Source organism: Mauremys reevesii, linkage group 7 (genome assembly GCF_016161935.1).
Source record: "Mauremys reevesii isolate NIE-2019 linkage group 7, ASM1616193v1, whole genome shotgun sequence".
Taxonomy (NCBI): Eukaryota; Metazoa; Chordata; order Testudines; family Geoemydidae; genus Mauremys; species Mauremys reevesii.
In genome coordinates, this window is record NC_052629.1 from 44,666,353 (window position 1) to 44,689,553 (window position 23,201).

The 23,201-nt window shown below is 41.5% G+C and overlaps 1 protein-coding gene across 2 annotated transcripts in view; it reads left to right on the plus strand.

The window, feature by feature from the left end:
- CTNNA3 (catenin alpha 3) overlaps positions 1-23,201 on the plus strand; it is a 958,387-nt gene that overhangs the window by 758,698 nt on the left and 176,488 nt on the right. For both annotated transcript variants that reach the window (XM_039481066.1, XM_039481067.1), the window contains one exon: positions 14,926-15,077. In XM_039481066.1, the coding sequence (XP_039337000.1) occupies positions 14,926-15,077 (152 nt within the window). The remainder of the gene's footprint in view (positions 1-14,925; positions 15,078-23,201) is intronic.

Sequence of the window (23,201 nt, forward strand, 5' to 3'; positions counted from 1 at the left end):
AGTGCCTTTAAATAATACTTTTCACCCTGGCTGATCTCTGGAACTCCACTCCTTTCTGCTCTGTGGAAATGCTTTTCTCTACAAATCTCTTTCCTATCACATTTTTTAATCCATGACAGACCTTGGCCCCTAGCCCCGTGACAACTTATTTTTCCTAATAATCTGTTTGGTTTCCCATTCATCTTCTATTAATATTTTCCAGAGAACCGTAGCAGGTTAGAGAGGCACACTTTTCCTTCCATAAACTTAGATTGTTTGACCCTGGAAGGGCATATTTATCCAGACATCTCAGTATTGTCTGTTTCATTAGACACTCTCCTTTTCATCTGAACAATGGTGCGTCATGCTGGGTGTAATTCCTTAGATGGCCCATGGCTTATTTTTTAAAGAAAGGCAACATGTTAGCAATGTTAACAGTAGCTGTTGTTAGAGATCTGTTGCACTGAGTCTCGTGAAAAAGGCATAGACTTATCACAGTGTGACAAATATTACTATAACATGATCCTGTGCAAACATTAAAAATAAAAGGAAAAAAAAGTATCCATATCTAAAACAACCATTTACTTACATGCTATAAAATTCAGCATGAAAGAGTATGATCCTTGGCCCCAAATAACTGCCATTTACTACACTGACAAAAACTAATCCCCCCCCAATCAAATATAATGCGAAATGTTTTCCAATTACCCCCATTGTTGAAAGTGTATTTTGTCAAGGCAATTTAATTTAAATCCAGAGAACTAGATCCCCAACTAGCATCAATTGGCATAGTTCCATTGATTTCAGTAAAGTGAGGCTGATTTACACCACGTGAGGATCTAGCCCCAAGAATTTTTCTTAAGTACTATGTATTTTTCAAAATTGTCTTTGTAAAACAAACATTATGATTTAGTATAAATCTGATGAAATGTATCAACACTCTTTAAATCATGGGTCCACTCGCAGTGGAAGGTGCTACTTATTCTGAATAAGAGTATGAGAATCTGGCCTGAAAATAAAAAAAAATAAAAAAAAATGGAGTGACTTTTCATGAAACAAAATCCAGAGTTTTTGTGTTTGTCCACTGATGGTTTTGTTTCCTTTAGGTGTAGATTTTGCTATTAGTTTCACATTTACATTTGTAACTAACCTGTCATCCTCTTGTTTTAAAACTAATCAGAAACTTGCCATATGTCACCTACTACAAAACTTCTAAAAATCCAAAGAAATTGAAATATTGGGCTTCCATGAAGGGACAGATGCTGCTCTCACCTACCCTGACAGAAAGCTGGAAAAATTCAATAAAGCTACTCTGGAGTGCAACTGATGTAGTCTGAGAGCAGAGTCAGGCCCTAAACAGAAGTTAGTTAGGATAATCTGCAAGGATTTTAGGAAGATCCTTTCTTAGATTATTACAACCCAGTAATCCTCTTTCCTGTTATTCAGAAGAGTTTTCATCATTTGAATCCTTATAAATGCAAATAAAGAGCTTGCTATTTTAAAAAACCATCATATATTATGTGCTGCTTTAAAGGTTAAAAGTGATCGATGGGCTTGATTCAAAGCCTTTCCCTGAGACTCTAAAAACATAATCTTTTGAAACATAAACTAAAGAAGATAATTGTGCAGGATTTTTTGCTTTTGTTTACAAATGTAATTACTTTCTCACAACCTCCACATTTTATACCACTGGTTCAGAGAATCCCCAAAAATATGTTAATTATAGTGTCTGAGTGTTGGTTCAATCATGGGATGATCTGGCATAACTAAACTAACGCCATTTATTATGTTACAGTATTCAGAATTTTAAAAAAATCAGTTTTCCCCATAATTTCCCAGCCTTTATTTGCTGTGGGATAAACTATTCGTGCATTTGGAATAGTCTAGGGTTGTAAGGATTGGCATTGATACAGTTTTGAGTCTTTTTTTTTTTTTAAGCTTTTGACCTTTTTCTACTTTGACTAAGTTGGGAGAGGGATAGCTCAGTGGTTTGAGCATTGGGCTGTTAAATGCAGGGTTGTGAGCTCAGCCCTTGAGGGTGCCACCTACAGGTCTGGGGCAAAAATCAGTACTTGGTCCTGTTAGTGAAGGCAGCAGGCTGAACTCAATGACCTTTCAGGGTCCCTTCCAGTTCTGAGGTAGGTAGGTAAATAGGTGAGGCTAGAACTTTCTGCCACTATTTTCCTGTTACAGGTTGGAAGGGGGAATTACACACTATGACTGCACAGACACTCATAATGAAATATATTAGAATTTCAACATCCAGTGGTTACAGATTTTATTCAAACCTTTTTTCCATTCACATATGAACCTCCTCCAAACTTCTAGTACTGAGACTATAAGGTCATACTTAATTTGTGCACTCCCTAGGACAAGGACTGTATTTTAGTTGTATTTTCCTATAGTGCTTAGCACAATGAGGCTCTCATCTCTGACTGCATGCTATAGCCATTGAACCCATTACATAGAATCATAGAACTGGAAGGGATTTCGAGAGGTCATATAGTCCAATCCCCTTGTGGACTACATACAATTATATGTATAATTATATAAACATATGTAATGGGTTCAATCTATTTGGAGCAAAAAGATCAAGCCTCTGTACCCCAAAAGTCCTATCTCAAAAGGTCAGGGTTGGGGCAGTGTAATATCTGACAAATATCTCTATGGTAGATCAGCCAATCTTCCTGGAGTTACTAAATTGCCGATCTCCACATAGTCCCAGTCCACATGGGCATAAGTGATACGAGATCCACTCTTTGGTGATGGCAATGTTCTGATCTTCTTGTTCTGGTACAAAACCCCTAAACACCAAACAAACCCAGTTTGTACAGTACAGCACAGGGTGGCAGTAAGTATTCAAGATTCCAGTAAACCTATAACAATCTTGTATTTATAGCATTATTATAGTCCAGTGAAAATCTTTCCTTTATTATTGACCTCCAAATCAATTTTCACAGCTAAAATAATGTGTGGCACATAAGTCCTTAACACATTTGTTCAGCTTCATTTTCCTGAATATGACTTCAATTTTGTTGTTGTTGAAAATGGTCAATTCCCATTTATATCTGTTTTTAAATAACAAAATGATTCAACTCTGATCAAATCATCCCTTTATACACTGGCCCTTAAGTATTCATAGGTTTTACCACATTAAATATAAAATTAATAATAAATAATGTGATAATGCATATAGGAGTTTGGCTGTTTTAGGGTTTTTCCCCCCCCACTAGTTAATGCTTAACTCCCTAGCTTAAGCAAGACATAACACAATATTCATTAGAAACAATCCAGTTTCAGAGTTTCTTTGAGTTCCAAGCTTGTGACTTTCCTTTTCTTTTCTCCCTCTACCCCCCACCCAACATAATGAGTAGCTATTTTCTTTTCTGTTCACAATCCTTTCTGTGGAAGTGAATCAAATAAAATGGCTGCTCCATAGAAAGGGTATTCTTGCAGCTCCACAGTTTTATAGTTTAGGGATTGTCCATAAAGTTCAAAGATCCCACTAACAATCATCAGAAGAGTGAAGCCCTTTCCTGGGTTACATAACAATGCACAATCAGTTTAAAGTTACAAAAGAAAGGTAATCAATTTTAGTTATAATGATTCATGGTACTTACCTGAACTACATATCACCCATGACAGAATTCTAGGTGTGAGCGTTAAAATACTATGTGCATAGGGTCGTGTACTAGAGATCTGATTCAGCTCCCATTGATGTCAATGGAAAGGCTTCTATTCACTGCAGTGGCAATTAGATCAGTCTTTTGGTGATATAGGTCTGTGCAAATGGCTGCATAATTCATTCTTTTGTTATCCTCCTGCATAAATCTCTTTTGCTCCTTGTAAGTGGCCAGTTATTTGACTTGCTTCATAGGAGGCTAGAATAGTCTAAAGAAAATGATGGCAGCTGGGAGAATAGAATGAAACCTAGAAGTCAGGTTTAATCTCAAGAGTTCCTAGTTGCAGCCATCCCTTCTGCAGAGCCTACAGACTCAACTCTCAGGAAAGAGATATTCTCATTTACCCCAACTGGAAAAGATTTCTTTATTTGGGGGGGGCTGGGAGGAGATTAAAAAGGGAAAAATAAAAAGAAATGTCAGGAGGATTTTATGAACTGAAATGCAAAATGCATACTATGTGATTCACGTCTCAGAATGTGTATGTCACCGTCATAATACAGCAGTCATTGTTTAAAATGAAATGCACCCAAATCTGTAAGTAAAAAACAAGAATACAATCATCAAATCTTCAGTGCGCTAACTAGTGTGGCCTACCACTGTTTTGCATCAGTCCTTGTATATCAAAACACTGTCACCATCTTACATTGCCAATTACAACATTTTGACCAAACTGATTTGAATGATGCTGAAGAAGTTGGGCAGAAGTGTAAATCTTCTAAAATTTTACATTTTGAATTTATTGTCCTGGCGTCTGTGAATTTGCTTCCAAAACTATGCATGCTTTTGATGTAACAAATTTGAAAATATAGGTATGGGGTAGAAATCAATTTTAAATTCCTATGTGGCAGAAAATTCTAGGTTCTAACAAATCAAGTCCTCCTAACAACTCTCAACTTCATCTACTTCCATCTCTCCAAAAGCCAATGACAGCTGATTCCACCCATCAGCTGTCTCTCTCACCAATCATCATTTCTTCTCATCCCCATCTTCTCTAGGCTTCCTCCTAGTTCTGTAGTTTTTTAATTGCTTCCTAATAGGCATAGCAAAAACCTTGATATTCTCATCACCTCTCAACTTTTTAGAATAAATTGTAATTTAAAGTGAAACTAGAGCATAATGTTTTTAGTGTGAAGAAAAACTCTCAGAGAGAGGTTATGTTCAGAATGGGAAAAGTTAAAAATGGGGAAGAGAGGGAAGGTAAACATTAATAAAACCTGGTGGAAGGAACATTGAGTTGTTTTCCCCTATGGGTGGTGGATCCAAACCAGCCCTTTCACAGCCCTGCTGTCAAGAGACCTACAACTACCACCATCCACCCCCACAAACAATTTCTGCTGCCACAGATACACTAGGGAGTTATGGAATCTTACATCTCATCCAAGCTACAGCAGTCTGGGGAGCAGAGGTCTTATAATCTGTGCTGTGCTAGTGCAGTGGTTCCCAAACTTGTTCCGCCACTTGTGCAGAGAAAGCCCCTGGCGGGCCGGGCCGGTTTGTTTACCTGCCGCGTCCGCAGGTCCGGCCGATCGCGGCTCCCAATGGCCGTATTTTGCTGCTCCAGGCCAATGGGTGCTTCTGGAAGCGGCGCAGGCCGAGGGACGTACTGGCCACCGCTTCCAGCAGCTCCCATTGGCCTGGAGCAGCGAACTGCGGCCACTGGAAGCTGCGATCGGCCGGACCTGCGGATGTGGCAGGTACACAAACCGCCCGCCCGCCAGGGGCTTTCCCTGCACAAGCAGCGGAACATGTTTGGGAACCACTGGGCTACTGTATGTCTGAAAAGGAGAAAGACATTTTTTTGGCAGCAAACAAAAGGAAGAGGTGGTAAGAAGTGATCTTTCTCTCTGCTGGGTCTTACTGCATAACTATGGGGAACTTGTTGCATAATTTGTCTGCCATGCCAGAAAGTACAAGTAACCTTGATTGATTGTACACAGTTTAATTGTTTCTGTTAGGTTAAGCTTTCTATACACAGAAACTTTAGCGTAAGATGCTAAATTAATCCTACACAATCATTTATTGTTCTTGTTCTAAATAATCAAGAATGGGGGAAAAAAAACAATAGGAAGTTTTGTGATCTTTTATGTCACACTCTGCTCCATGTTTAAGAATGAAGATGGAGCAAGTATTTTATGCCTTCACAGCTTTTATTTAAAAAAAAAGTATTAATCAGCCTTCCTGATGATAACCATTACACTTGTTATTACAGAATCTGTAATTAAATATGAACAATAATATTTTAAGATGTAGAAGAGATATCAAAGGCACACAATGACAAAACTTCTATGTAAGTCCTCACAAGCCGTTTGATATAAGATTGTGATAAAATGTCTAGTGACATTTAATTACATAAATATTAGCAAGCTTGAAATTAAGTGTCTGTACCACAGTGTAAGAAAATTTAGGAACTATTTAGTCCTTTTTTATTTATTGTATTGCATGGGTTAGTTACAAAAAAACAACAAAACCCATAGAAGATTAGGGTTTGAAAGGACTGCTTGCACAGGGTTGCACTGAATGGCATCAGATGCCTTGATTGTCTTCCTCTGCACTAATTCTATAATTATTTTGGTCTATTTTTGAATGCTTCTAATGAAGGTGTGTGAACTATTTGTTGATTCCATTATAAATAGCCTGCCGCTCAAATTTGTGCCAGAATACCCCCATTGTATTTCAAATCCAATGAGTTGGCCAATGCAGATGTCTTAGTTTGGAAGGCTATTCTTTTAACATACCATAAGATGGCATACAGAATGCATTAATAAAATTCATTTCCCAAAGAATACTGGTAGTGCACAATTACCAGACTTATTTTCTGCCCTGCCGAAAGGGAAAACTGTAGCATCTCAGTTATCATTCCATATGTAATGACTAACAAATGCTGATCTTTCTTTTTTTAAATCACAACTAGTGTAATTCTCCATAGAAAACTAAAATAAAGATTATAAACCAAGAGTAACTAATATTTTTGTAATAAAAATGAACATTTTAAAATTTTAGTGGAACTGGAAAGCTACAACAGTTCAACTAACTTGAAAGGGGATAATGTAATGGAAAATGTTATCCAGAATGGAACTACCACATGAATGTAGTGCTAGTGAGTCTTACTGATGTGCAGAGTGGAGAAAGACATTAAAAATACTAATTAAAATTCTATCTTAATACATACCAAACAAACCTCAAGTGCTGATATGAACAGAGAAAAGTGAAAGCACAAAGACAAGAATAATAAAAGTTGAGATTCAATGAATAGTAGATTCAAAGGCCAGAAGTAACCATTGTGATTGTCTAGTCAGACCTCCTGTATAACACAGGCTGTAGAACTGCCCCAAAGTAATTCCTAGATCATCTTTTTGAAAATCATCTAGTTTTGATTTAAAAAATGTCAGTGATGGAGAAGCCACCGGGACCCTTGGTAAAATGTTCCAGTGGCTAATTACTTGCCATTAAACATTTACACCTTATTTCCAGTCTGTCTAGCTTCAACTTACTTTCAGCCACTGGATTGTGTTATACCTTTCTCTGCTACACTGAAGAGTCCATTATTAAATATTTATTCCTCCCATAGATACTTATAGGCTGTGATCAAGTCACTACTTAACCTTTGCTTAGCTATTTGAAGATTGAGCTCTTTGAGATACCACAAATTATAACAATTAGTCTGGGAGCATAATGTAGTAAAATCTCATTCTGCGGGCACGTGAGTGATATAAAAGTAAGGGCCATGTCATTTGATTTGTAAAATCTACAGAATCATAGTTTCATTGGTGTCACCCTCTGCAGTGTGGTGGGCAGACTTGATGCCCTCCCCAACTCCCAGCTCCAGGTCCACCACTTGGTGGAAAGTTTGATAATACAACGTCATCACAAATTAATCAAGTTGGGTATCATTCAAAAGCCCTTTCTTCCCAAGCACAATGGTATCAAACACGACAAACCTGGAACAATAATGTAGAAATATTCAAGAAAATGTTTAAAAATAAAAAAGTGTATATATATATATACACTTTAACACAGAAATGCATTGCTTATATTTTAAAAAAATGACTCTGGTTAATCCCAAAGAAGTTAGCCTTGATGTGTAAGACTGAAAACATTTATTCATCAAAGCCATCTCTGTATAGGACTCCCCCACTTGACACGCTGATCCTGTCCACACCACACTCCTAGCTCCATACAAGGTAGGTATTTCAGACATAACTGGTGTGAATAGTCCATCCTCTACAACCCACCCTGAAGGTGCTCAGAATCATAGCATATCAGGGTTGGACAGGACCTGAGGAGATCATCTAGTTCAGTCTCCAGCTCAAAGCAGGACCAATCCCCAGACAGATTTTCCCCCCAGTTCCCTAAATGGCTCCCTCAAGGATTGAACGTACAACCCTGGGTTTAGCAGGCCAATGCTCAAACCACTGAGCTATCCCTTGCTGAGACAAGCAGTTCTGAGGTCAGAAATGCACTGGAGTCCTATGCTGAGTTTACATTTGAAGGGCAACATTATGACACTTGCAAAGCTAGGCTGGTTGATGTTTTCCATGAAGCAAACAGAAGAAAAATTGCCACTGACGAGGGGTATGTTTATACCTGTGATCAGGTATATTATCAAGCAATGGAATGGCTCTGGGATGATCAAGTATATCGAAAACTACCATCCCCTCTCTAGCATGTGTGGATCTTAGAGGATGGACTGATCCTACCAGCTATACGTGAAATACCATGCACACCCAAATCAGTCCTTCAATTATGCAAATGCATATGTGCAAAGAGTTGATTTTTAAACATTTTGTTGGCTATACCTACATAATTGTTCTAGGATTGTCTTCACAGAATCATAGAATATCAGGGTTGGAAGGGACCTCAGGAGGTCATCTAGTCCAACCCCCTGCTCAAATATAGTATATTTATAAACTGGAATAGAAAAATCCATCCCAACATTGGACTTTTAGATTTTAACATTATTGCATGATATAACTTAGCACTTGTTTCTCTTTATTAGTTCCAGCCTTACTGAAAATGCAGAATATTTGGGATTCCATTATTTAACTGTCACTATAGGAACTTCAGCAATTTGGCTTGTTTAGACTGGGAAATCTTTTGCATATTCAGTGAATAGCAGCTAAATGACTGAGTAATTGGTGTATGAATGGATGTGTTTTGAGACTGCTAAATAAAAAAGGAATGGAGCAGACATTACTTCATGGTCCTTGCTCAAATGTATCTGAGATATAGAAAAACAATGAGGAGTCCAGTGGCACCTTAAAGACTAACAGATTTATTTGGGCATAAGATGTCATGGGTAAAAATCTCCACTTCTTCAGATGCATGCAGTGAAAATTACAGATACAGGCATAAAGATATTGGCACATGAAGAGAAGGGAGTTACCTTACAAGTAGAGAACCAGTGTTGACAAAGCCAATTCAGTCAGGGTGGATGTGGTCCACTCCTAATAATTGATGTAATCATCATGAACAGGTTGGATTATGAACAAGAGGCTGCCAGGCAACTCTCCAACACCACATTCTACAGGCCACTATCCTCCAGTCCCACTGAGGAGTACCAAAAGAAACTACACCATCTACTCAACAAACTCCCTGCTGCAACATGGGAACATAGGCTGAGCTTTGTGACTTTGTCCTCATCCACAACCATTTCAGATTTGGAGACAACTTATACCTTCAAGTCAGCGGCACTGCAATGGGTACCTGCGTGGCCCCACAGTATGCCAACATTTTTATGAGAAAGCAGCAAAGAATCCTGTGGCACCTTATAGACTAACAGACGAAGTGGGTATTCACCCACGAAAGCTCATGCTCCAAAACGTCTGTTAGTCTATAAGGTGCCACAGGATTCTTTGCTGCTTTTACAGATCCAGACTAACACGGCTACCCCTCTGATACTTGACAATATTTTTATGGCTGACTTAGAACAACTCTTCCTCAGCTCTTGTCCCCTAGCGCCCCTCCTCTACTTGTGTTACATTAATGACATCTTCATCATATGGACCCATGGGAAGGAGGCCCTTGAAGAATTCTACCATGATTTCAACAATTTCCACCCACCATCAACCTCAGCCTGGACCAGTCCACAAAAGGGATCCACTTCCTGGACACTACAGGGCAAATATGTGATGGTTACATAAACACAACCCTATACCGGAAACCTACTGACTGCTATACTTACCTACATGCCTACAGCTTCCATCCAGGACGTGTTTGGCACGTGGCCCATCAGGGAAATGCACTAGCGGGCCGGGACGGTTTGTTTACCTGCAGCGTCTGCAGGTTCGGACGATCGCAGCTCCCACTGGCCACTGTTCACCATTTTAGGCCAATGGGGGCTGCGGGAAGCGGCAGCCAGCACATCCCTCGGCTGAACCTGCAGACGCTGCAGGTAAACAAACTGTCTCGGCCCATCAGCAGATTTCCCTGACGGGCCATGTGCCAGAGGGTGCTGATCCCTGGTCTATAGCCAAGCCCTAAGATACAACCATATTTGCTCCAATCCCTCAGACAGACAAACACCTACAAGATCTTTATCAAGCATTCTTAAAACTGCAGTACATACCTGGGGAAGTGAGGAAACAGATTGACAGAGCGAAACAGGTCCCCAGAAGTCACTTACTACAGGACAGGCCCAACAAGGAAAACAACACCATTGGCCATCACGTACAGCCCCCAGCTAAAACCTCTCCAGCACATCATCAACGATCTACAACCTATCCTGGAAAATGATCCCTCACTCTCACAGACCTTAGGAGGCAGGCCAGTCCTTGCTTACAGACAGCCCCACAACCTGAAGCAAATACTCACCAATAACTACACACCACACTGCAGAAACACTAACCCAGGAACCAATCCCTGTAACAAATTGATTTGATTTAGTTGGGGATTGGTCCTGCTTTGAGCAGGGGATTGGACTAGATGACCTCTTGAGGTCCCTTCCAACCATGGTATTCTATGAAACCCCATTGCCTACTCTGTCCCCATATCTACTCTAGCGACACCATCAGAGGACCCAACAACATCAGCAGCTCATTCACCTGCACATCTACTAACGTGATATCTTCCATCATGTGGCAGCAATGCCCCGTGCCATGTACATTGGCCAAACCAGACAGTATTCATAGAATCATGGATTATTAGGGACCTCAGGAGATCATCTAGTCCAGGGGTCGGCAACCTTTCAGAAGTGGTGTGCCAAGTCTTCATTTATTCACTCTAATTTAAGGTTTCGTGTACTGGTAATACATTTTAATGTTTTTTAGAAGGTCTCGCTCTACAAGTCTATATATTATATAACTAAACTAGTGTTGTATTGTAAAATAAACAAGGTTTTCAAAATGTTTAAGAAGCTTCATTTAAAATTAAATTAAAATGTTGATCTTATGCCACCGGCCCGCTCAGCCCACTGCTGGTCTCGGGTTCTCTTCACCTAGGCCGGCAGTGGGCTGAGTGGGGCCTGTGGATGGGACCAGCTGGGAAGGGTCTGGCAGCCAGAACCCCAGACCGTCAGCGGGCTGTGCGGGGCCAGCAGCTGGGACCCCAGACTGACAATGGGCTGAGCGGCTCAGCCCACTGCCACTCAGGGGTTCCATCCACCGGCTCCTGCCAGCTGGGATCCTGGCTACCGGACCCGCTCAGCCCGCTGCTGGTCTGGGGTCCCAGCCCTGCCCACATACAGTGGGTACCTACCTTCTCCCTAGTTCTGGCCCATTCTCTTCCTCTCTCTGCACTGAGCTGAGGGTGGGAGTGGACCGAGCACAGGGCTGGGGGTGAAGGGTCTGGTGAGGAGCTAGAATGAGGAAGGGGGCTCAGGGTTGGGGCAGGAGGTTTGGGTGTGGGGGCACTTACCTGGGCAGCTCCCATTTGGTGTGAGGGGTGCAGGTGGGAATGTGAGTGGAGGTGCAAGAGCTCTCGTTTGGTGCTCGGGGTGGGGATGTGCAGGGTGCATGGGATGTGGCGGGGCTGGGGATGTGGGGGGTGCAAGAGTCAGGGCAGAGGGCTGGGGGCATGTGAGGGGGGGTGTCAGGGAAGGGAGGCTGGGTATGTGTGAGGGTGCCAGAGTCAGGGCTGGGGTCATGGAGGGGTGAAGGAGTCAACAGAGGGCTGGGTGGTACAGGGCTCAGGGCAGGGGCCTGGGGGTGTGTGGAGGTACAGGGCTCAGGGCAGAGGGCTGGGTGACTGCCTCCCCCAGAACCCCCCCCCCCGCTCCTTGTCCCGACTACCCCCTCCTGGGACCCCACCCCTATCTAAGCCTCCCTGCCCCTTGTCCCCTGACTGCCCCCCTAGGACCCTACCCCCTACCTGTCCCCTGACTGCCCCAACCCTTATCCACAACTCCGTCCCCAGACAGAACTCCCTGGACTCCAATGCCTATCCAACCGCTCCCTGCCCCGTGATGGGACCCCCAGAACTCTGGACCCATACAACACCCCCCCTGCTCCCTGCCTGCCCCAACCCCTCTCCACACCCCTACCTCCTGACAACCCCCCCAGGACTCCCAACTCATCCGAACCCCACAGCTCCTTGTCCCCGGACCACCCTCTCCAGAGCCCCCACCCTAACTGCCCCCGGACCCTCCTTGCTCCCTGTCCCCTGACTGCCCTGACCCCTATCCACCCCTGCCCCTCACAAACCCTGGGACTCCCATGCCCCATCCAACCCCCCCGCTCCCTGACTGCCCCCTCCAGAGACCCCCCCTGGATCCCACCCACCCTGGTCCCTGTTCCTTGACTGCCCCCACCCCTTACCTTACCCAACCCCCCCAGCCTCTTACCACGAGGCTCCCCGCTCATCTGGAGCTTTGCTGCCGCGCGCGCAGCCCCGCCCCGCCCCTCAGAGCGCTGCGCGCGAGGCGTCAGGGCTCTGGATGAGCGGGGAGTGTCTTTCCCTTCCCACGGACCCAAACGCTGCCCTGCAGGAGCGCACAGCCCCGACCCCCAGAGCGCTGCAGCAAGGCTCCAGGGGAAGGGGGGGAGGGGCCAGCGGCTTGCTGCGCTCGGCCGGACGCGTAGACCCTGCAGCTCGCCACGTCGGCAGGATTTTTACTGGCACATGGAGTCCCAGCAGGCAGCCGTGTGCCATATGTTGCTGACCCCTGATCTAGTCCAACCCCCTGGTCAAAGCAGGACCAATCCCCAACTAAATCCCCAAATGGCCCCCCTCATGGATTGAACTCACAACCCTGGATTTAGCAGGCCAGTGCTCAAACCAATGAGCTATCCCTCCTCTCTTTACTTTCCACGGTTGTGATGAATGCCCTTTTCCAGAAGATCAATGTGAGTCAGTCAGTCTGGATCATATTCCTTTCCTACTCCCAACAAACTGGAAAACTGACCAAGGGATGTTAAGGGAACACAGAGTGTTTAGGAGCTGGACAGAGCAAATAAGCTGGGAGGACAGGAACAGATACAGTCTCTGAAGGTGGGAGGCAGCATGTAAGCAAGATTGGATAGCCTGTACTTTCTGAAACTGGGCTGCAGAAAAGGACATAAAGATATAGTAACTAAGGGGAATGCTGGCACAGGCAGGCCCCTGAAAATGTTCTAGAAATTCCTACTGTACCAGTAGATGCCTGGAGCTCCCTGAAACCTTTTACATTACCTTTGGGCTGCTCTGTTCTGAGTGACAGAGCTGAGTATTGAACTTCAAATAATCAATGTATCAGATGACTATTTACTTCAAAAAGACCCTACTTCCCATTATTTTATTTACCAACCCTTAAGCAGCTTTCTATAACTTTGGCTAACTGAAACTATCAATTTCTGTTCTTAAATTATGACAAGCCATTTAGATTCCTTTTTTTAAAATACAGGTTTGAGGTTGTGTTAAATTAAAGCTGAGCACTCTATTAGCTATTAAATCTGATCACTGGTGAAAACCACCTTCATATCTTGCTGTCAGTTTCAGGGAAAGGTGAGGAGTGGGAAAGGAAAGTTTTTATGTATTTGGAGTGACAGTCCTCTGTATAGACGTTTGGTGAAAAGTCATGTATTTGATTAATATTAAGACTGCCTTTTCTATGAATGACCTAGTTACCACTGTTATCAAGTGGGTTGAACATAATCTTTTCTTACTCTCCTTGACTCTATAGTTAAGTACAGCATGAAATAACAATGTTTTAAAAGCATTCACACAGACTATTATGTGAACCTTGAAAAATTGCTTAGAATGCTACACTGATTGACTCATCATTACTATAGCTTGTACAAATTAGGGTTTCTTAAAAAGTTGTATGAGTAACTAACCTGTCTGATCTTTTACTTAAAATGCATTTGAAGAAACTTATGTTTTACACAAAGTCTTCTGGTAGGTTAAAAATAATTCAGGAAGGATCAGATGGGAATAAAAAGTTCTGAACATCCTTGTTTTTAGAAGTCAATGGTATTCCCATATAAAATGCAGACAAAGGACCTGATTTTAAGGTACGGCTGAATCCTGCAACTCCCATAGACTTTATGTGGAGCTTTAGGTGTTCACTACTACTGAAAAATCAGGCCATAAAGAAACAGCTATCATCTTCACTGGGAGTATGATTGATCTCTGAAGCAGTAAGGCTGCTATAATTAAAGTGCAGATTTGAAGATCTGTTTTATAGCTATTAACATGTTTTGAAAGCCCCATGAAAAATGAGGGGTTGGGGGTTAGATCATGAAGTTGTTACTGAGGCAGAGTAATATACAGTACCAATCAACATGATATGTAATGACTGATCATATACATCAGGACTTATATACCTCAGATTATTTAGCAGTTAAAACCCAGGTAATGTTATGCTCAAGTGGTTCTTTTCACACACTCAGTAACACAGGTGGACTTTAGCTTTTCACTGATTTTTTTTTTGTTCAGAAAACAAATAAGCAAAAAAACCAATCATCCAACAAGTGTTTTGCTCACATGCCAGAATGAAGAAGTATCAGAAAGTTGGAAGGTCTCCCATTCCTTAGGTTATATCTAGAGTTGCTCAGGAATTGTCTATCAAAAAATGTGTTTTTGATGGAAAATTGCAGTTTTTGCAAAATTTAAATTTTCTGTGGAGAAAATTCAATTTTGCCAAAATGTTTTGAGTTTTTCACTGGAAAAAATAAATCTCCGTTTTCCTTTCTGTCCCCACCCAAACACCAAAGCCACAAATGACAATAATTGTTTCCATTGATAGTCGTTTGATTGTTTTCACATTTTAACTTTATTTGAGAAGTCTTCATTCCACAAACCGATTCCCTCTTTGTTTTTTTCATTTATTATAACTTGTTAAATTTTACAGTGATTCCAGAGTTTGTTACTCAAGTCAATATTGCACTGGAGGGCTTAAGCAGGAACACAATGCATCAGTTTGATGACAATCAGTTTGTGGATATCTCAAAGAAGGTCTATGATACAATTCATGACATCAGATGTTCAGTCATGATGATTCGGGTAAGTCTCTTCATTCATACCTTCACTATTCATTAATAACATTATTGAGCAGTTGGGACACTATGGAACATTCACAAGAATTTAAAGCTAAATAAGGTACCATTGCCACAAAGTTCAGATCCAGATTTGCACAGTTCCAGACTATGCTGGCGCTTTGATTCTGGGTCACTTGAATAGACATGAGTATAATTCTAAAAGGTCAGAACCATCCATTGTACACAGAGCAAGTATGAAGTCTCTCAACAAATTAAACATTTTTAAAAAGAAAATCAGCATAGAAAAGTTAAACAAGTTGGGACTATACACTCAGCAATGTCTGAATGAGTGGATTCCAGATAGGAGTTCAGTTGTGCAAACTCCTTCGCCTTGTTCACTAATCTGCTGAAGGGGGGACTGTCGCATCATCCTGGTAACCCTTTTTGAAACTTTGTCACCAACAAATTGAAAGGAATTTTAGATTGACTTCTTTCCATCCGATAGCTTCAGCCCATTTTAAGTATAGTGACAAAAGATATACTTACCAAAATAACTTATCGGAGAAGCTCTTAAAAATACTCTTGAAAAGAAAACTTTTGCCTTTGGAATGAACAGGATATGAACCCAAATGAATGAACCCAAACAGCAGGTTTTCCCCAGAATAGGGTTACTAGATAGCAACTGTGAAAAAATGGGAAAGGGGGTGGGGAGTAATAGGCACCTATATAGAAAAAGTCCCAAAAAATGGGACTGTCCCTTTAAAAACGGGACATCTGGTCACCATACCCCAGAACTACTTCACTGCACAAATACCATTGTAAATGGCTCTAGATGTACACTGAGCTATACTATCAATACACTCAGTCTGTGTTTCAGAAACAAAATATAAACATTCCAAATAAACTCCACTTAATAAGTTTGTTTGTCAAGGAATGAGGCCTTTTTTCTCCTCTATCAGTTAAGGAGAAACTGGGAAACAAATTCTGAGCCCTCATATAGGGTTTATTACAGTCTAAAGTAGAAAGTTTTTCTGTGCCCCTTTAAAAATATTGGTAGCATATCACTTACTTGGCATCGGTGGGTGTTGAGGTACTCAGGATCTTGTAGGATTGTGTCCTTGCTGCTGTGGCTTCAGATATGAAATTCTGATTATAAATGTAATGAAAGTCCTATCTTACTGTGTGTGTGGTTCACTGTGCTTTCACTCCACCTATCATGGATTTTATTGTCAAGTGCAAGCAAATTTCACTGTCATTAGCTCAATATTAAATGCTGCTGTGCTTTGCCAATGCCATTGGACAACAGGAGTGTAGCGAGGCAGTTACACCACCCACCCCACCCCACCCCTGCTCCTGAGAGAAAAGGCTAGGTTGACTGGGGAAGCAGCCACAGCTGGGGCCATACCCCAATCAGGCCACAGCTGGCCTTATAAATGGGCTTTGAGCCAGGGGGTGAGTCAGTCTCTCTCTAGGTATGGAGAGAGAAAGATCTGGCTGCCTGGGAGAAAGGGGTACCTGAACTGGAGTAGTGCTAGGGAATAGGGCAAGGGAGCTGGGGAGCTCCAGCCTGGTAAACTCCCAGGCTGCAGGCCTTATGCGAGGCCTAAAGAAAGGTACTGGGATTAGGCAGAGGCAACTGGTCCAAAACCCCCTTGCCAGTGATGAGTGGTTTATAGACTGAAGTCTGCCCCAGTGAGCGGGTCTAGAGGATGACTGGCTATAGCCACTGAGGTAAGGTGGGGATAGAGGGTTGGGGGTTCCCCAGGGAGAGGAGACCCAGACTGTGGGGTACTACTGGGGCAGAACCCTGAGGTAAAGGGCACTGGGGTCCAGGCGGGACATGAGGCCTGAGGCAGGTGAGCCACTGGCCTGCAGAGGGCACTCTGGGCTGAAGTTGAGCTAATTCGCAGAAGCACCAGCAGGAGGTGCTGTGCCAGCGAGTCATCGCTTTGCTACAGGGAGGACAAGACACATTGCTCTGGAAGTGAAGAGATGGTTGTATTAACGCCACTTGTGGTGATGGGGCCAGAATGGACATTTTTTAGTTCTGCTGAACTAGTGAAGATATGTCTGTTGGAATGTAGCTGATGCATTAACTTAGATGGAATATATGGGCCAAAAGAGCCAAAGATGTTACCATTACCCTGTAATTGTCCAGCATTAAAGCATTTTAAATGAGGTTTGGGGCTTGGCATACAGAGTCCTCAGCCTGCTTAGTACGATGGCAAACACCATTAAATATCCTTTTCAACCTTTTATTAGAGAGATAAAAAAACAAGGAAAAACAGTTAAGTTTGTGAAGTATTAAGTAACGCTTTCATTTTAACAGCCTTGTTCCTTTTCCCTTTAGTTGGAAAAAGTTTTTAGAAGGAGAGAGCCCCTTATGAAATGTCTCTTAAATGATAATAACTGTCCTTTTTTTGGAGGTGGGGAGAAGATACAATTGAGATGGGCTGGAGCTGTTGCAGTTGCTGTTAAGGCTGATCTTGTTTCCTAAAAGAGAAAACAAGACAAACACACAAGACAAAAGGGTGAGAGAAAAGAATAATGATAGATAAAGCAGTTTTTGTCTCTGACGTTGACTCTCACTTGCAACCTTACATGCTAGGCCTGGGTTTTTCCAGAAGTGGTCTTATCAGCTGCTCCAAATCCTGACAAACTTGTACTGGCATTGGGCTATTTAGGGCATTGTTTGTAGTTGCCTCTCCAGTCAGGGCTGATAGAACAGTTTTTACCATGAAGGTGCTGAGAGCCATTGGACTGAACTGTAAAAACCTGTTATGATGGGAACCACTTGAAGCCAGGGGCTGAGGCAGCACCACTAGTTCCAGCACCTATGTCTCCAGTCACAGGCTCACAGCAGTGTGGCCAAATATGAAGTCTGGGCTGACTAACCTGACTCTTATGAAAAGAAGGCAAAAGGAGAGAGCTAGGAAAGAAAATACATGAGGTGAGGGAAGGAAGAAGAGACATCCGGGGTGGGAGGGAGATGAAATCTCACATCTCAGGTAGTATTTGGGATTTAGCTGGAGCTGCGGGAGGTGGCAGTGGTAGTGTCATTTGTGTCCAGGCCCAGACTGGGCAGAACTACTCTCAAGAGTAGGATGAAGATGATCAGGATGAAGAGACCAGGGCGGTAGCAGCCTGGATGGTAAAGCTCACTGCAGGCATTGGTGGCAGACAGCTGCTGCTTCTGCTAACTTGTCCCCAAAGTCTTTTCTTTTTAAGAACATCTGAAGGGAGTGCTGTCCATCCTTTCATTATTTTTGTCTCCTAATCTGCCTAATTTCCAGCACATGAATTCTGATTTCTGATTCCATACTTTTATTGTTTACCAAACATGATCTTAAAACAGTCCCTGAATTTATATTAGTGGGCCTTTTTGTTTGGGCTAATTTGACCTCTCTCTCTTGCATCTTTTCCTATCGATATTTTTTGTTCTGATATTTTATGGATTTACTCCCTTTTTAGAGTTGAGCTCACAATTAGGATAAACTTGTAGGTCCTTTATTACATCATCTGTCATTTATAATGAAATTCCTTTTATAACAAAGAGCATGTGTGCACGCACATGAAAAATAGACATCACTAGCAGTGGACTCAACTGCATTTGAATAGTCACCAGTAAGCAGCAACAACAAAGTCCTGACAAAAGCTCAGGAGATAAGAAAAGATTGTCATGAAATAGGACATCTGGACTTTTCTACTTCATGAGCTCCACCATGCAAAGAGTGATGTGAGAAGCTTTTTAAAGGTTCACTGGAATGACAGCCGACACTTCCCCCTCCCCAAGGGACATTTAGTGGTGTATGCTGCCAAACCAAGAGTAAAGCATGACATTTATTTTGAGTAAGGATGCATTTGCATTCCTAATGAGAGACAGTCCATTCAATGCCAGGCTTATTTCAGTCTACCTATAAGGAGCTTTAGTAAATCTGACTTATTCAAGCATATGCAGTAACCATAGCAGCCAACATGAGGAAGTGTAGAGTGTTCTATAGCAAACTGTAGGAGCTCATTGATATTATGCCAAAGAAAAACGTGTTTCTGATTACATGGGATTTCAGTACTAAAATGAGGGAAGGAATTGTTGATCAAAATATAATTGGAAGATGTAAATGAACAAGGACACCAATTCAGAGTTCTTTTCAACATCAAAGCAGAAGCTCTGCAGATCAGCTCCACAGGAAGCATTTCAAGCATGTAATTAGAGAGAGAATATTTTAAAAAGTAGTACTTCTTATCTGCAAAACGCTGCCAGATCCCATTATTAACTCAGTCTTTCAAAGTTAAAGCTTCGCTTCAGATGTGTAAAAACACTCACTCCAGCCATGCAGGTATAGCCTCAAAAACACTGGAAAGAAGCTTATTGTCAAATAGCTGTTCAGCAATGCACTATACTATGGGGGGCAGGGTTTGAATCTGGATCTCCTATGTCTCAACTGAGTGCTCTCTCACTGGGCTGTTAAGTATTGGGGGATAGGACATGTGCCAGTAGCTCCTCCTCATTTTTATTAACGGGAACTAAGTCCACCTGTACATCTAGCCCAAAAATTTGAAATGTTTAATTTGGAAAATAGCAAAATGAACTATTTTAACACTTTTTTCCAAATCTTTTTCCGACCAAAACAATTACCCAGAAGTAACGCAGATTAATGAAATGTTTCAGCCAACCTGAATCTCTGTATTTTCTGTCCAAAAAAAAAAAAGTCACCTGACACTCGTGCTATACTTGATCACTCTAGAAAGGGATCCAGTCTAACAGTCAAAACAGATCTTAGTTTGGTGGAATATGGAATCAGACTTCTAATCAGTTCAGTGCTTTCAGGACACAATGCAAAGCCAGAAAAGTGGCCCCTTTATGGAACTATACAGACATAGTGAAAGTTCTGGCATTTGATAATAGGTGGCTATCTATTATTTATCATATTTCTGAAATGTCTATAAACTATAACCACTAATAATGAGTAGTAGTAGTAGTAATTCCAAGACAAAAAATTATGTTAAAATGGAGTTAAGGTTGAGGGCATCAGTAATGTAAGGATAAAAACCATTACAAGGAAGTAAGTTGTAATTACCTCAAAACCCAGGAAATCCAGAGATGAGGTTACGGTTAAAAGAAATCCAAACACAGTAAGGTAAAAAAATGCAATTAAGGCACCTATGATTGATGTATTTTAGTGGTGTGGTTTCAGATTAGAGTACATTGATGTTTAGAAGTTGACATTAAGATTCATGGTTGTTTTTTTTGTTTTGTTTTTTTCCTTTCATGGTGTCTCAAGAGGACAGAGTGAAGTTTAGCTGAGTAAGTAGGCAGCAGGAATGTAACCCTACTCTTTATTTCCTGCTGGCCAACAGAGGAAACTGTAGGCAATTAGGAGCGCATGTTGCACCAGTTTTAGGAATGGGCCACTGGGTAGTGTCCTGTTTCATGCTTGGGAACTCCAGGAACTCCTCTGGGACACTGCAGCTCCACAACATGTCTAATATGGGCCAGTGACTAGAGGCTAAACTCGGAGGAGGAGATGATAATATCTGGAGATAATTGGTCCAAAGGTGCTTAGATGACCCACAAATGGTGATTGGTGTCTATAAATGAGGCATAGGTGAGAAAGGGGGGTCCATACCAGTCTAGAATGAGCCCTCAGGTGTTATGGTGTCAGGACAAGGTGGCTCATTGTTACATATTCCATTCTTGTGTCATGTGGACTTTACCACAATTTTTTTGACCTCTTAGGCCCTTCAGAGCCACTTGGAATGAAACTAAAATAATACAAGCAGTCAACTGTAAATGCATTTTACTTTTATTTACTACTCACCAGCTTTGACTCTGTTATGTAGGTCTGATCCTTTAGCTAGTGCATTTGATCAACACTCTCTTAAATCTAAGTATTGGCAAGAAAGGAATTCATAACAAAATATGTCTTAGACTGATCTGGCACCATTAAAGGAGTTTGGTAGAGTTACACAGTTCCTCTGCATCCGTTCAGTTGCTGGAAATAAATACTTGTCCACATTGTTCTTTCTGGGTATAACACCATTGGTTTTGCTGGTGCAAATGCTGAAATACATTATTCTAAGGCTATTTTTAGTGTGCCTAAAGCTATTGATTAGACATAATATGGAATTAAGATTTCACATGAATGTGAAGTGGGACATTGGCTTTTCAAAAATAGCATATGGGTTCAAAGTGAAAATGGAGAGTGGAGTTTTGGTTCATGGAACTGTTTTTGAATAAGGTGAGCAGGTTCTGGCCTGTTATCTGTGCTCCATTTTGTTTGATGTGAAACTCAAAAGCTGTAATATTTTGAACATCTACAAAAGTGACATAGGCACCATCTGGATGAGAGAATGCTGCCAGAGACTGTACTTGAGAATGGAGAAAGGTGATATGAAATACAAAGTCAAAAGCATGTGGGAAAGCACAGAGGAATCAGATAGACACTGCTGCCTGAGCAACATAAATAGCAGGTATTCACTAGTACTTTTAAACCAGGGTGCACATGGCTCACTAGCCTTAAGTTACTCTTGTCATTAGTTTATAAGTCAGTTGACTTAGTGGAGTGACACCAAGGATGCATTTGGCCTGATGCCCACGAATGTTTACCATGTGAAAGAGTAATTCTCTTAAAAATATTATAATGTTCAAAAAGACTCAAATAGATTCAAAGGCTCTAAAAATTGCAAAAACCGATCCAGGCACTTGAACCTCAAAAGAAGCAGATTTGAGATGACAGTTGGGATTTCCATAGGATTCTGCAAAGTTTTTCAGTTGGCCCTGTAGGGACATGTTCTCATTAAAGTGATGACTTTAGCCATGTATTTGCTAAAGGGCATTCAGCTTGCTACCTGTGCTATTTGATATCTCCTGTGTATATTAGGGGCAAAATTATGTCCCCATTACATCCAGGCATTTACAACTATTGGAGTTAGGTAGGTGTAAATGAGAATTTGGACTTTGCTGTAGATGTATTTTTAGAGCTGTTGATTAATTGCAGTTAACGCACACAATTAACTCCAAAAAATTAATCACAATTTAAAAAATTAATTGCAGTTTTAATTGCACTGTTAAAAATAGAACACCAATTGAATTTTTTTTTTGGGGTGTTCTTCTACATTTTCAAATATATTGATTTCAATTACAACACTGAATACAAAGTGTACAGTGCTGACTTTATATTACTTTCAATTACAAATATTTTCACTGTAAAAAACAAAAGAAATAGTATTTTTCAAATAATTTCATACAAGCACTGTAGTGGAATCTCTTTATGGTGAAAATGCAACTTACAAATGTAGATTTTTTTTTTGTTACATAACTGCACTCCATAATAAAACAATGTAAAACTTTACAGCCCATAAGTCCACTCAGCCCTAATTCTTGTTCAGCAATTGCTCAGAGAAATACTTTTGTAGCCAGCATTGCAATGTATTTACGTGCCATATATGCTAAACATTTGTATGCCTCTTCATTCTTCGACCACCAGTCCAGAGGACATGCTTCCATGCTGATGATGCTTGTTTAAAAAAATGTCGTAATTAAATGTACCCCTCATGCAGGCAAAATGTCACAGACAACACTCTCATTAGGTGTCTTTTCCCCAAGACTATGAATGGGAGTTAGAGTCCCTGGTTCTCGTCAGCCTATTTCAGATGTGGGGATTTCTAGAAGTGGACCTCTTTGCCACAGCTACGAATAGAAAATGCCATCTGTTCTGTTCAAGGGGAGATTTGGTGTCTCTCAAGGAATTGTGACTTTTCCTCCTCACTTGGCCAAAGAAGCCAAAGAATTTCCCCTGATGCCTCTGATCCTCAAAGTGATAAAATCAGAAGGATAAGACCAGAGTTATCCTAATAGCCCTGGCATGATCAAGGCAGGTATAGTTTCCTTGCCTTTTTTGCCTATCTCTTTGTCCAATGATAAATCTTTCAGTCATTCCTCAGCTCCCCTACCAAGGGGCCAGTCGACTGCTGTATTCCAGCCTCAAGGCATGGCTCCTCAATTGTTCACAGGGGTAGAGTTGGTCTATTCTGCAGATATTATTAAATGGTAAAAAGATTCTACCAGAAATACTTACCTTCAAAGGTGGAGATGAGTTAGTCAATGGTGTGAATTCCAGAATGCTGTCCCCTAACCTGCCTCACTGCC